The 15,529-nt window shown below is 59.5% G+C and overlaps 1 protein-coding gene across 1 annotated transcript; it reads right to left on the bottom strand.

The window, feature by feature from the left end:
- Positions 1–4,328: 4,328 nt before the first annotated feature.
- Positions 4,329–13,749, bottom strand: fis1 (fission, mitochondrial 1). The gene is made up of 5 exons (XM_080184172.1): positions 13,683–13,749; positions 9,979–10,111; positions 7,248–7,324; positions 5,760–5,865; positions 4,329–4,671 (listed from the first exon to the last, which is right to left on the bottom strand). The coding sequence occupies exons 1-5, from the start codon at positions 13,725–13,727 to the stop codon at positions 4,574–4,576; spliced, it is 459 nt and encodes a 152-aa protein (XP_080040298.1). The 5' UTR covers positions 13,728–13,749; the 3' UTR covers positions 4,329–4,573.
- Between the last annotated feature and the right edge of the window lie 1,780 nt (positions 13,750–15,529).

Raw genomic sequence — 15,529 nt, 5'->3', positions numbered from 1 at the left:
CCTTTGGGGATTCAGTGTCACAGCCTGGCTGGGTTCGCTCTGTCCTTTGGGGATTCAGTGTCACAGGCCTGGCTGGGTTCGCTCTGTCCTTTGGGGATTCAGTGTCACAGGCCTGGCTGGGTTCGCTCTGTCCTTTGGGGATTCAGTGTCACAGGCCTGGCTGGGTTCGCTCTGTCCTTTGGATTCAGTGTCACAGGCTGGCTGGGTTCACTCTGTCCTTTGGGGATTCAGTGTCACAGGCCTGGCTGGGTTCACTCTGTCCTTTGGGGATTCAGTGTCACAGGCCTGGCTGGGTTCACTCTGTCCTTTGGGGATTCAGTGTCACAGGCCTGGCTGGGTTCACTCTGTCCTTTGGGGATTCAGTGTCACAGGCCTGGCTGGGTTCACTCTGTCCTTTTGGTTCCACTGAGGGAGAATTTAATACCCGAACCAGCACGTCGTTCACACTCTGGGAAGAAACCGGAGCACCCGGAGGAAACCCACGCAGACATGGGGAGAACATGCAGACTCCCCACAGTGACCCAATTCGGGAATCGAACCCCGGTCTCTGGCGCTGACGAGGCAGCAGTGCTAACCACTGTGCCACAGTGCTCTGTTTGTAATTCCCAAAATTCTGTCTGCCCTTTGACCTACATCTGCGTGGATTTCCTCCAGTTTGTTCCCACAGTCCAAAGATGTACAGGTTGGTGGCTTGCCTGCGCTAAATTCTCCCTTAAGTATCTAAAAAAGGCACAGATTAGGTGGATTGGCCAGGCTAAATTTCTTTTAGTGTCGCAAGACGTGGATGAGAGGAGAATTGAACATGTTAATTTCCCCATAGTATCCAAAGATGTGTAGGTTAGGGTGGATTGGCCAGGCTAAATTGTCCCTTCATAAGAACATAGAAATAGGAGCAGGAGTCGGCCATCTAGCCCTTCGAGCCTGCCCCGCCATTCAATAAGATCATGGCTGATCTGATAGTGGATCAGTTCCACTTTCCCGCTTTCTCCCCTTAATTCCCTGTCTATCAGAAACCTATCTACCCGTGACTTCAATATATTTAGCGAGGCAGCCTCCACCACTTCAACGGGCAGAGAATTCCAGAGATTCACCACCCTTTGAGTGAAGAAGTTCCTCCTCAACTCCGATCTAAACTCCGCCCCCCCTTTATCTTGAGGCTGTGCCTCTAGTCCTGCTGTCCTTTCTGAGCGGGAAGAATCTCTCTATCTCTACCCTATCCATCCCCTTCATTATCTTATACGTCTCTATAAGATCCCCCCTCATCCTTCTAAACTCCAACGAGTACAGACCCAGTCTATTTAGTCTCTCTTCATAGTCCAACCCCCTCATCTCCGGTATCAGCCTAGTGAACCTCCTCTGCACTCCCTCCAAGGCCAATATATCCTTGCGCAAGTGCGGCGACCAAAACTGCACACAGTACTCCAGCTGCGGCCTCACCAGTGCCCTGTACAGTTGCAGCAAGACCTTCCTGCTTTTATATTCTATCCCCCTCACTGTGAAGGCCAGCATCCATTCGCCTTCTTGCTGCACCTGCAGACTGGGTTTTTGTGACTCGTGCACAAGGACCCCTAGGTCCCTCTGCACCGTAGCATGTACACAGTTGTGCGGGTTAGGTGGATTGGCCATGCTAAATTGTCCCTTAGTGTCCAAAGATGTGTAGGTTAGGGTGTATTGGCTATGCTAAAATTGTCCCTTAGTGTCCAAAGATGTGTAGGTTAGGGTGTATTGGCTATGCTAAATTGTCCCTTAGTGTCCAAAGATGTGTAGGTTAGGGTGGATTCGCCATGCTAAATTGCCCTTAGTGATGCCGGAGTTGAGGGGGTTGAGCTATGAGGAGAGGCTGAATAAACTAGGCTTGTACTCGTTAGAGTTTAGAAGAATGAGGGGGAGATCTCATTGAGACGTATAAGATGATGAATGGGATGGATAGGATAGAGGTGGAGAGGCTCTTCCTGCTCAGAAAGGACAGTAGGACTAGAGGGCACAGCCTCAAGATAAAGGGGGGGGGGGGGGGTGCGGGTGCGGTTTAGAACGGAGTTGAGGACTTCTTCACTCAAAGGGTGGTGAATATCTGGAATTCTCTGCCCGTTGAAGTGGTGGAGGCTGCCTCGCTGAATATTTTAAGACGTGGGTTGATGGGTTTCTGATAAGCGAGGGGATTAAGGGTTATGGGGAGAGGGCGGGAATGTGGAACTGAGCCACGGCAGATCAGCCATGATCTTATTGAATGGCGGGGCAGGCTTGAGGGGCTGGATGGCCGACTCCTGCTCCTATTTCTTATGTTCTTATGTCCAAAGATGTGTAGGTTAGGGTGGATTGGCCGTGCTAAATTGTCCCTCAGTGTCCAAAGATGTGTAGGTTAGGGTGGATTGGCCGTGCTAAATTGTCCCTCAGTGTCCAAAGATGTGTAGGTTAGGGTGGATTGGCCATGCTAAATTGTCCTTCAGTGTCCAAAGATGTGTAGGTTAGGGTGGATTGGCCGTGCTAAATTGTCCCTTAGTGTCCAAGGTTGTGCTGGTTAGGTGGATTATCCCTCGCAGTCCAAAGATGTATCGGTTCGGTAGACTGGCCATAGCAAACGGGGCCATAGTTACGGGGATCGGGCAGAGGGGAGACCCTAATAGGATGCTCTTTCAGAGAGTCAGTGCTGCCTCGATGGGCAGAATGGCCTCCCTCTGCACTACCGGGATGTTACGGTTCTCTAAGAGGAAGGAACTTGCGAAGAGCCGTTACAAATTCCCGTTTGGACCACAACGCGATCAACTCCGAGCGAATGTGTTATTGGAACGGGGCAAGTAGGCTTTGGAAGAATCCCCCCAGAACGAAAATAACCCCCAAATTAAACAAAAAAAACTTGCAAACAAGATTTGACTTTTCATAGCTTTAACCAGAATTAGAATCTAGGTAAATTACACATGAATTAACGGGGGGGAAATCACAGTTAGTAACGACCGATAAATCACACATTGAATTAACAAATGCAACAAAAAAATCACAAGCATTCACATCACTCCCCACACAACGTGACACCAATCTCACAGTCTGGCCAACTCCACATTCTCACTCAGAGATCTGAACGTTTAATACCGCTCTTTCCCAGTTCCCTGGACAAGTTGTCACCTGAAACCGACTTCCTCAGCTAGCATTAACAACAGCTTTGATGATCCAGATCCTTTCGGGACTCTGTCTCATTTAATAAACTTCATTAAATCAGCTCTGGCAAAAACAAAAACGATGGGTATTAGTGGAACTGTCTCAATCGCCATCATTTATTCTAACGCTGTCTTCCGCTTTCTGTTCCCTTGAGTGACACACAACTCCTCACAAATGTGCCTTCTCTGTTCTCCCCCTCTGCAGCTGCTTTGCTCTTTACATCAGCAACTTTCCACTTGTCTTCTGTGTGTCTGCATCTATGTGCTGAATGTCTTCAGTTTTCCATTGCCAATTGGTCACACGGTGCCTTAACTTCCGCCTTGTGGGTACTGCTTCCAGGTCAAGGGTCACAAGTCAAACGGACCAACATTAATTATACAACTGTTGCAACTCTTAATAGCTGTTTCCGAACATGCTTAAAACCAACTGCAGATTTCCTATACATCTTAAAATGACCAATATTCATTACTGCTTCTGGGTCAAAGTTCGCCATGGTGCAAAAATGATCCATGAGAATGGTTCTAGGGATGAGGAAGTCCAGTTCAGTGGATAGCTTGGGGACACTGAGGGCCGACCTCTTTAGGGGAGGTTAAGAAGAGGTTTGATAAGGTGTTGGAAATTACGAAGGGTTCTGGACAGGGTCGAGAGGGAGACACTGTTCCCATTGGTGGAAGGATTCAAAACGCGAGGGCACAGAGCTAAGGTGAGGGGTGAAAGGAGTAAGGACAGCACGAGGAAATCCTCTGAAAGCGGAGAGTGGTTAGGATCTGGGATGCACTGCCCGAGAGCCTAGCAGAGGCTGACTCTGCTCGGATCTGGAAGAGGATTATACAGGCAACAGAAACTAAACTGGAGTAGGAGGGTGACAGGGCAGTGAAGTGAGAAGGATGATCGCTCTACCATAGGGTCAGCATAGAGACTCAACAAGATGAAAGGGCAATCTCTGTGATCTCTCAGTTAACAATACCACCTATGCCCATTCCTCCAAACCTTTCACTCTGCAGAGGGAGCTTTACTCTGTATCTAACCCCGTGCTGTCCCTGTCCTGGGAGTGTTTGATGGGGGGACAGTGTAGAGGGAGCTTTACTCTGTATCTAACCCCGTGCCGTACCTGTCCTGGGAGTGTTTGATTGGAGGGGAGGGAGATTCTCACACGGACACATTTGCCCAAACTCAGCAGTTACCTCTGGTGTTTATTATTTAGAAAGCAGTATGTACAATGATTAGTCCAGTTTGATTGGGAATTTCTCAGTAGTTTGGAGAGCGAATATTAGAATATTAGAACCACCATCATAGTCCTCCAGGCTTGGACACACAACGCTGGTGTCAGGCACATCATCCGGATTTGGTTTCTGTGTTAAAGTCGGAGACACTGATTAAACTTCAGCGACTGAATCGGTGCAATCTCCGCGGCCAAGGGTCACGACTTTCCCTTGCTGACTGCTAATCCGATCAGTCCTGCCATTCCCGCCAGTCCAACGATGGCACCGCCAACGATAGCCATTCCCAGCAACCCGTCTGTGAAGACCAAGAAACAGTGGGTCAGCACCGCAGCCTCGTGGCGGGTCAGCACCGCGGCCTCGTGGCGGGTCAGCACCGCGGCCTCGTGGCGGGGGGAGGGGATCTTGTGATGGTGCATTCCCCACACCCTGCCCCCCAACTTGCAAGCAGGAGGCTCAATGAGGCTCAGGGGCACTCGATAGAGGCGCCCCACCCCTCACCCCACTGCCCCTGCCCCCTCCTCACCCACCCCACTCGCCCCGGTGCTCACCCACCCCCCTCACCCAACCCCCCCTCAACCCCGGTGGCCCGCCCCCCTCACCCACCCCGCTCGCCCCCCCCTCACCCAACCCCCCCTCGCCCCTGGTGCTCGCCCACCCCCCTCCCCTCGCCCCCGGTGCTCTCCCCCCCCCCAACCGGTGCCCCTCGCCCCCGGTGCTCTCCCCCCGACCCACCGGTGCCCCTCGCCCCCGGTGCTCTCCCCCCCGACCCACCGGTGCCCCTCGCCCCCGGTGCTCTCCCCCCGACCCACCGGTGCCCCTCGCCCCCGGTGCTCTCCCCCCGACCCACCGGTGCCCCTCGCCCCCGGTGCTCTCCCCCCCGACCCACCGGTGCCCCTCGCCCCCGGTGCTCTCCCCCCGACCCACCGGTGCCCCTCGCCCAAGGTGCTCTCCCCCCCGACCCACCGGTGCCCCTCGCCCCCGGTGCTCTCCCCCCGACCCACCGGTGCCCCTCGCCCCCGGTGCTCTCCCCCCGACCCACCGGTGCCCCTCGCCCCCGGTGCTCTCCCCCCGACCCACCGGTGCCCCTCGCCCCCGGTGCTCTTCCCCACCCCCACACCGGTGCCCCTCGCCCCCGGTGCTCTCCCCACCCCCACACCGGTGCCCCTCGCCCCCCCGGCACTCTCCCCCCCGCCCCACCGGTGCCCCTCGCCCCCGGCGCTCTCCCCCCCGCCCCACCGGTGCCCCTCGCCCCTGGTGCTCCCCCCCCCCCCCCCCCCCCCCCCGGTGCCCCTCGCCCCTGGTGCTCCCCCCCCCCCCCCCCCGGTGCCCCTCGCCCCTGGTGCTCTCCCCCCCCCACCCCCCCAGTGCCCCTCGCCCCCTCACCTCGCTGCATCTTTTTATCGATGAGTTTCTCCAGCTCCAGGCCTTGCTGATTGGTTGGTTCGTTCTTTAACATGGTCCGGATAAACTTCAGAGCTTTCTCGTATTCCTGAAATATACAGAAACCCGTCACAGCCAGATCCGGGGGGGGGGGGGGGAAACCCGTTACAGCCGGATACTGGGGGGGGGGGGGAGGGGGAAACCCGTCACAGCCGGATACTGGGGGGGGAAACCTGTCACAGCCGGATACTGGGGGGGGGGGGGAAACCCGTCACAGCCGGATACTGGGGGGGAGGGGGGAGGAGCAGCCAATCCAGCCGGATCCCCCCCCCACACCCCGTCACCCCAGCCGGATCCCCCCCCCCCCCCACAGTGGGGTGAAGGAGCCGCTCCCCCCCTTCCTCCCCCCTCCCCTCCCCCCCCCCCTCCCCCCCTCCCCCCTCCACCCCCCCTCCCCCTCTCCCCCCCCGGCCCCCCTCTCCCCCTCTCCCCCCCCTCCCCCTCTCCCCCCCCACCCCCCCGCCCCCCTCTCCCCCCACCCCCCCTCCCCCTCTCCCCCCCCGCCCCCCCTCCCCCTCTCCCCCCCCCCGCCCCCCCTCTCCCCCCTCCCCCTCTCCCCCCCCGCCCCCCCTCTCCCCCTCTCCCCCCCCCGCCCCCTCTCCCCCCCCACCCCCCTCCCCCTTCCCCCCCGCCCCCTCCCCCCCCCCCCGCCCCCCTCTCCCCCCAGCCCCTCCCCCCCCCCCCGCCCCCCTCTCCCCCCAGCCCCTCCCCCCCCGCCCCCCTCTCCCCCCCCCCCGCCCCCCTCTCCCCCCAGCCCCTCCCCCCCCCCGCCCCCCTCTCCCCCCAGCCCCTCCCCCCCCCGCCCCCCTCTCCCCCCCCCCCGCCCCCCTCTCCCCCCCTCCCCGCCCCCCTCTCCCCCCCCCCGCCCCCTCTCCCCCCCCCCCTCCCCCCCCCCCCGCCCCCCTCTCCCCCCCCCCTCCCGCCCCCCTCTCCCCCCCCTCCCCCCCCGCCCCCTCTCCCCCCCCCGCCCCCTCTCCCCCCCCCCCCGCCCCCCTCTCCCCCCCCCCCCTCCCCCCCCTCCCCCCCCCCCCCCGCCCCCTCTCCCCCCTCCCCCCCCCCCCGCCCCCTCTCCCCCCCCCTCCCCCCCTCCCCCCCCCCCCGCCCCCCTCTCCCCCCCCCCCCCGCCCCCTCTCCCCCCCCCCCCTCCCCCCCTCCCCCCCCCCCGCCCCCCTCTCCCCCCTCCCCCCCCCCCGCCCCCCCTCTCCCCCCCCCTCCCCCCCCTCCCCCCCCCCCCCGCCCCCCTCTCCCCCCCCCCGCCCCCCTCTCCCCCCCCCTCCCCCCCCCCCCCCGCCCCCCTCTCCCCCCCCCCCCTCCCCCCCTCCCCCCCCCCCCCCCTCCCCCCCCGCCCCCCCCCCCTCCCCCCCCCCGCCCCCCCCCCCCCGCCGGTGGGTGAATTTTCCGGGCGGGGAGCTGGATATTTCACACACTGACCTTGAGCCGGTAATTCCCCACGGCCAGGTAGAAGATATAATCACGCTGCTCTTCCTTTGAGGCAGTGGGGTACAACTCTGTTCACGGAGGGGGAGGGAGCAGTGCCGAGGCAGAGGGAACGAGGCAAGAGAGAGAATTGCAGAATCAAAGTCAGTCGGAGAGTCAGACGGCACCCCCCCCCCCCCAACAACCCCCAAACCGCTCGGCACCATCAGTAACTCCCACCCCATTCCCCCAACACGGGCACATTCCCAGATCCACAGGTTTTTAAAGCTTCTCAGATTTCCCACCCCCCACTCCCTCCCTGGACAGGACGTTCCCCATCCCCCACTCCCTCCCTGGACAGGACGTTCCCCATCCCCCACTCCCTCCCTGGACAGGACGTTCCCCATCCCCCACTCCCTCCCTGGACAGGACGTTCCCCATCCCCAACCCCCCACTCCCTCCCTGGACAGGACGTTCCCCATTCCCAGCCCCCCACTCCCTCCCTGGACAGGACGTTTCCCCATCCCCAACCCCCCACTCCCTCCCTGGACAGGACGTTTCCCCATCCCCAACCCCCACTCCCTCCCTGGACAGGACGTTTCCCCATCCCCAACCCCCCACTCCCTCCCTGGACAGGACATTCCCCATCCCCAGCCCCCCACTCCCTCCCTGGACAGGACGTTCCCCATCCCCAACCCCCCACTCCCTCCCTGGACAGGACGTTCCCCATCCCCAACCCCCCACTCCCTCCCTGGACAGGACGTTCCCCATCCCCAGCCCCCCACTCCCTCCCCTGGACAGGACGTTCCCCATCCCCAACCCCCCACTCCCTCCCTGGACAGGACGTTCCCCATCCCCAAACCCCCACTCTCTCCCTGGACAGGACGTTCCCCATCCCCAGCCCCCCACTCCCTCCCTGGACAGGACGTTCCCCATCCCCAACCCCCCACTCCCTCCCTGGACAGGACGTTCCCCATCCCCAACCCCCCACTCCCTCCCTGGACAGGACGTTCCCCATCCCCAGGCCCCCACTCTCTCTCTGGACAGGACGTTCCCCATCCCCAACCCCCCACTCCCTCCCTGGACAGGACGTTCCCCATCCCAGCCCCCCACTCCCTCCCTGGACAGGACGTTCCCATCCCCAGCCCCCCACTCCCTCCCTGGACAGGACGTTCCCCATCCCCAACCCCCCACTCCCTCCCTGGACAGGACGTTCCCCATCCCCAACCCACCACTCTCTCCCTGGACAGGACGTTCCCCATCCCCAACCCCCCACTCCCTCCCTGGACAGGACGTTCCCCATCCCCAGGCCCCCACTCTCTCTCTGGACAGGACGTTCCCCATCCCCAACCCCCCACTCCCTCCCTGGACAGGACGTTCCCCATCCCCAGCCCCCCACTCCCTCCCTGGACAGGACGTTCCCCATCCCCAGGCCCCCACTCTCTCTCTGGACAGGACGTTCCCCATCCCCAACCCCCACTCTCTCCTGGACAGGACGTTCCCCATCCCAGCCCCCCACTCCCTCCCTGGACAGGACGTTCCCCATCCCCAACCCCCCACTCCCTCCCTGGACAGGACGTTCCCCATCCCCCAACCCCCCACTCCCTCCCTGGACAGGACGTTCCCCATCCCCAAACCCCCACTCTCTCCTGGACAGGACGTTCCCCATCCCCAGGCCCCCACTCTCTCTCTGGACAGGACGTTCCCCATCCCCAACCCCCCACTCTCTCCTGGACAGGACGTTCCCCATCCCCAACCCCCCACTCCCTCCCTGGACAGGACGTTCCCCATCCCCAAACCCCCACTCTCTCCCTGGACAGGACGTTCCCCATCCCCAGGCCCCCACTCTCTCTCTGGACAGGACGTTCCCCATCCCCCAACCCCCCACTCCCTCCCTGGACAGGACGTTCCCCATCCCCAGATCCCACTGGGTGAAACAATGTTTCCAATACCCCACAGAATCTTCACGGATACCATACAAAACACCCCCCCAGCCCACCCAACTGACCCCCACCATAAACTCCCTTTGGACTTCACTCTGTGTCCCCCCCCTCCCCGACACCCTCCATCCGGACCCTGCTCCGATCCCCTCCCCCTCCCTGCGGACCCCACTCCGAAAGCGACCGCACCTCCCCACCCCCCTCCCACCCAGACCCACTCCCCTCCCCGGAGCCCATTCCAACACACCCCTCCCTGCTCCTCCCCCGCCACCAACACCACTAGCTCCTTCCCCTGACACCACTCTGCCCCCTCCCACACTCCCCAGACCCTACTGTGTTCCTAATGACTCACCCTCCAGTACGAGGGGGGTGTGATCTGGGTGTTACTCACTCACCCCCCACCGTGTTACTCACTCACCCCCCACCCCCCAGTGTTACTCACTCACCCCCCCCCCCAGTGTTACTCACTCACCCCCCACCCCCCAGTGTTACTCACTCACCCCCCCCAGTGTTACTCACTCACCCCCCACCCCCCACAGTGTTACTCACCCCCCCCACCGTGTTACTCACTGCCCCCAGTGTTACTCAACCCCCCCACAGTGTTCCTCACTGCCCCCAGTGTTACTCACCCCCCCACAGTGTTACTCACCCCCCCACAGTGTTACTCACCCCCCCACAGTGTTACTCACCCCCCCACAGTGTTACTCACCCCCCCACAGTGTTACTCACCCCCCCACAGTGTTACTCACCCCCACAGTGTTACTCACCCCCCCACAGTGTTACTCACTGCCCCCAGTGTTACTCACCCTCCAGTATAACAACTCCTTTGACGATATCAGCTGAGTATTTACTGCGAATCAGGCACCAGGCGTACTCAAACTGGGTGGCCTTGGATAGGGAACCCTGCTTCAGCTCCGCATTGTATTTCCGTTCAAACTTCTGTCGATACACCACGAGAACACCGTCAAAACAAACTCTCACCCCCCCGCTTCCGGCTCCCCGAGACCTGTCTCTCACCGCCCCCCCCAATCCCCTAGAACCCGTCTCTCACCCCCCCGATCCCCTAGACCCGTCTCTCACCCTCCCTTTCCCCATCTCCCTCCACTCCCCGAGACCCACCTTTCCCCCTCCCCCTCCCACCTTTCCCCTCCCCCCCTCCTCGCCCACCTTTCCCCCTCCCCCTCCCTCCCTCGCCCACCTTTCCCCCTCCCTCGCCCACCTTTCCCCTCCCTCGCCCACCTTTCCCCCCCCCTCGCCCACCCTTTCCCCCCCCTCCCTCGCCCACCTTTCCCCCCCCCTCCCTCGCCCACCTTTCCCCCCCCCTCCCTCGCCCACCTTTCCCCCCCCTCCCTCGCCCACCTTTCCCCCCCCCTCCCTCGCCCACCTTTCCCCCCCCCTCGCCCACCTTTCCCCCCCCTCGCCCACCTTTCCCCCCCCTCGCCCTCGCCCACCTTTCCCCCCCCCTCGCCCTCGCCCACCTTTCCCCCCCCTCGCCCTCGCCCACCTTTCCCCCCCCTCGCCCTCGCCCACCTTTCCCCCCCCCTCCCTCGCCCACCTTTCCCCCTCCCTCGCCCACCTTTCCCCCTCCCTCGCCCACGCCCACCTTTCCCCCCTCGCCCTCGCCCACCTTTCCCCCCCTCGCCCTCGCCCACCTTTCCCCCCCTCGCCCTCGCCCACCTTTCCCCCCCTCGCCCTCGCCCACCTTTCCCCCCCTCGCCCTCGCCCACCTTTCCCCCCCTCGCCCTCGCCCACCTTTCCCCCCCTCGCCCTCGCCCACCTTTCCCCCCCTCGCCCTCGCCCACCTTTCCCCCTCGCCCTCGCCCACCTTTCCCCCCCTCGCCCTCGCCCACCTTTCCCCCCCTCGCCCTCGCCCACCTTTCCCCCCCTCGCCCTCGCCCACCTTTCCCCCCTCGCCCTCGCCCACCTTTCCCCCCTCGCCCTCGCCCACCTTTCCCCCCCTCGCCCTCGCCCACCTTTCCCCCCCTCGCCCTCGCCCACCTTTCCCCCCCCTCCGCCCTCGCCCACCTTTCCCCCCCTCGCCCTCGCCCACCTTTCCCCCCCTCGCCCTCGCCCACCTTTCCCCCCTCGCCCTCGCCCACCTTTCCCCCCTCGCCCTCGCCCACCTTCCCCCCCTCGCCCTCGCCCACCTTTCCCCCCCTCGCCCTCGCCCACCTTTCCCCCCTCGCCCTCGCCCACCTTTCCCCCCCTCGCCCTCGCCCACCTTCCCCCCCTCGCCCTCGCCCACCTTTCCCCCCCTCGCCCTCGCCCACCTTTCCCCCCCTCGCCCTCGCCCACCTTTCCCCCCTCGCCCTCGCCCCACCTTTCCCCCCTCGCCCTCGCCCACCTTTCCCCCCCTCGCCCTCGCCCACCTTTCCCCCCCTCGCCCTCGCCCACCTTTCCCCCCCTCGCCCTCGCCCACCTTTCCCCCCTCGCCCTCGCCCACCTTTCCCCCCCTCGCCCTCGCCCACCTTTCCCCCCTCGCCCTCGCCCACCTTTCCCCCCTCGCCCACCTTTCCCCCCCTCGCCCTCGCCCACCTTTCCCCCCCTCGCCCACCTTTCCCCCCTCGCCCACCTTTCCCCCCCCCCTCGCCCTCGCCCACCTTTCCCCCCCTCGCCCACCTTTCCCCCCCTCGCCCACCTTTCCCCCCTCGCCCACCTTTCCCCCCTCGCCCACCTTTCCCCCCTCGCCCACCTTTCCCCCCCTCGCCCACCTTTCCCCCCCTCCCGCCCCTCCCCCCTCGCCCTCGCCCACCTTTCCCCCCTCGCCCTCGCCCACCTTTCCCCCCCTCGCCCTCGCCCACCTTTCACCCCCCTCGCCCTCGCCCACCTTTCCCCCCTCGCCCACTTTCCCCCCCTCGCCCACCTTTCCCCCTCCCTCGCCCTCCCCACCTTTCCCCCCCCTCGCCCACCTTTCCCCCCCTCGCCCACCTTTCCCCTCCCTCGCCCACCTTTCCCCCTCCCTCGCCCACCTTTCCCCCTCCCTCGCCCCCTTTCCCCCTCCCTCAGCCCCATTCCCCCCCCCCCCCCGAGACCTGTCTCTCACCCTCCCTCATCCACCTTTCCCGTCTCACTCCCTCCGCTCGACCCGTCTCTCACCCTCCCTCATCCACCTTTCCCCCTCTCTCACTCCCTCCCCTAGACCTGTCTCTCACCCTCCGTCATGCCCCTTCACCTCTCTCACCCACTCTGTGCCACCCCTTCCCCCCCATTCCTCCCTCCACACCTCTCTCTCTCTCCCTCCCCCAAGCCCGCCCACTCTCTCTTCCCGCTCTTGCACGCTCTCCCACCCACCCCCGCCTCTCCCTTTCTCTCTCTCCCCCGACCATGCCCCCCTCCCTCTCACTCTCTCTCCCCCCCTCTCTGTATATACTATATTATATATAACCCTGTTATTACCAGTAGATCCACCGGGGAGATGTTCCCATTAACAATCTCTCTCTCTGTTTCTCTTTCTCTGTATATAGACATACATATTTTTATATATATTATATTGTATATAACCCTGTTATTACCAGTAGATCCCCCGGGGAGATGTTCCCATTAACAATCTCTCTCTCTGTATATAGATATATATATTTTTATGTATATTATATTGTATATAACCCTGTTATTACCGGTAGATCCTCCAGGGAGATGTTCCCATTAACAATCTGTCTCTGTATACAGATATATATATATTTTTATATATACTATATTATATATAACCCTGTTATTACCAGTAGATCCTCTGGGGAGATGTTCCCATTAACAATCTTTCTCTCTCCCTGTCCCTCTCTCTCTCTCTGTATATAGATGTATATATATTTTTATATATATTATATTATATATAACCCTGTTATTACCAGTAGATCCCCCGGGAAGATGTTCCCATTAACAATCTCTCTCTCTCTCTGTATATAGATATATATATATATTTTTATATATATTATGTTATATATAACTCTGTTATTACCAGTAGATCCTCTGGGGAGATGTTCCCATTAACAATCTCTCTCACTCCCTCTGTCCCCCTCTCTCTCTGTATATAGATATATATATATATTTTATACTATATATAACCCTGTTATTATCAGTAGATCCCCTGGGGAGATGTTCCCATTAACAATCTCTCTCTCTCTCTCTCCGTGTCCCTCTCTCTGTATATAGATGTATATATATTTTTATATATAATATTATATATAACCCTGTTATTACCAGTAGATCCCCTGGGGAGATGTTCCTATTAACAATCCCTCTCTCTCTGTATATAGATGTATATATATTTTTATATATTATATTATATATAACCCTGTTATTACCAGCAGATCCTCCGGGGAGATGTTCCCATTATCAATCTCTCTGTCTCTGTATATAGATGTATATATATTTTTATATATATTATATTATATATAACCCTGTTATTACCAGCAGATCCTCCGGGGAGATGTTCCCATTATCAATCTCTCTGTCTCTGTATATAGATATATATATATTTTTATATATATTATATTATATATAACCCTGTTATTACCAGCAGATCCTCCGGGGAGATGTTCTCGTTGACAATCGCCTCCATTTTGACTCCCACCTCCTTTCCCATCCGGTTCAGCGGTCAACTTTTCATGTCGGCGATGACGCACTTCCCCCCTCCATCTTTATTACTGGTCGTGCTTTGCTGCTGGCCATACGCTTGCGCTATCGTTGGCCTGCCGGGCGTTGTCTCCGCCATCTTTGCTCATGGCAGTACGCTGCGCCACCTTTGGCAAACTTGTCGTGCTCTCCGCCATCGTTGGTGCTGGCAGTGCGCTGCGCCAGCTTTGGCCTTCTGTCAATGTTCTCGGCCATCTTTGCTACTGGCTATACAAAGCTTAGTCTTTGGCCTACTGGCCGTTGTCTCCGCCATCTTTGGTACTGGCAGTGCGCAGTGCCGCCTATCGCCTGCTCGCCAGGTTCTCCGCCATCTTTGGTACAGGCAAAACAAAGTCTTCTTGGCCCTACTGGGCATTGTCTCCGCCATCTTGGGTAATGGCAATTCGCAGCGCCGTCTTTGGCATGCTGGCCATGCTCTCCGCCATTTTGGGTACTGGCAGGATCAATGGGGAAGGAGGGAGCTTATGGGCGTGACTCTCCTTGTCAGTGGGTGGGTTTACAGTCAATGGGTGCTTCCACTTTAGTTTCAAAGGGAGTTTTGCACTGACAGGGTAGTTAGTGGTAAAGTTTATTGATCAGTTTCACAAGTAGACTGACATTGCCACTGCAATGAAGTGACTGTGAAATTCCCCTAGCCCCCACACTCCTGTGCCTGTTCGGGTACACGGAGGGAGAGGTTCGGGTGTATGGTTAATGCACCCTTCCCAGCGTGGCTTTCAGTCTGTGGGAGGAAGCTGGAGGAAACCCACGCAGACACGGGGAGAACGTGCAGACTCCACTGTGTGGATTGTCCACATTCTCGCCATGTCTGCGTGGGTTTCCTCTGGTTTCCCACAGCCCGAAGATGTGCAGGTTAGGGTGGATTGGCCAGGCTAAAAGATTGCCCATCGGTGTTCTGGGATGCGTGGGTCAGAGGGATTAGTGGGTACATGTGTGGGGATGGGGCCTGGATGGGAATGTGGTCGGTGCAGACTTGATGGGCCGAATGGCCTCTTTCTGCACTGTAGGAATTCTATGGTTTCCATGACTCCACACAGGCGGAAATCAAACCCAGATCTCCGGCGCTGTGAAGGAGCCATGCTAACTACCACCGTACTGCCCTAAGGGATGGAATACAGATATAATTTGAAAGGACATTTACACTGACTGAATATGAAGGATTATTAAATGCTGCCTCACAGCGCCAGGGATCTGGGTTCAATTCCTGGCTTGGGTCACTGTCTGTGCACATTCTTTCTGTATCTGCGTGGGTTTCCTCTCACAGTCTGAAAAACGTACTGGTTAGGGTGTATTGGCCGTGCTAAGTTCTCCCACAGTGTACCCAAACAGGCACCAGAGTGTGGCAGCAAACTACTGTGAGAAACACAGCTCACAGTTAAACAATTTAGTCAAGTCAAGTTCTGAAGGAGCAAGATTTTATTTGACGTTCTTGCAAGACCGGGTGTCTAGCGAAATAGGCACACCTCACATAGATTTGCAGCACATTTTATACCTTTTTTACAAGCATTGTAATGGCTTTGCAACGTGATGTTCTCTCCTAATTGGTGGTCCCTGTCCCATCTATGTGTTGACATTTTCCTATTGGCTCAAGGTGTCTTAAGTTCCTATCCCCTCTACTCCCCATCTAACAATGTCTCCTGTTATCACAAGAGTGCATTAGCAAACTCATCCATCTTATCCAATACTGTTACATGTCCAGTTCAGATTGGTAGTAATCAATCCTTTGCC

The sequence above is a fragment of the Carcharhinus amblyrhynchos genome, unplaced genomic scaffold (genome assembly GCF_965287045.1).
Source record: "Carcharhinus amblyrhynchos unplaced genomic scaffold, sCarAmb.v2.hapA scaffold_593, whole genome shotgun sequence".
Taxonomy (NCBI): Eukaryota; Metazoa; Chordata; class Chondrichthyes; order Carcharhiniformes; family Carcharhinidae; genus Carcharhinus; species Carcharhinus amblyrhynchos.
Note: the sequence above shows the minus strand (reverse complement) of the source record. Positions and strands in the feature narration are given on the sequence as shown.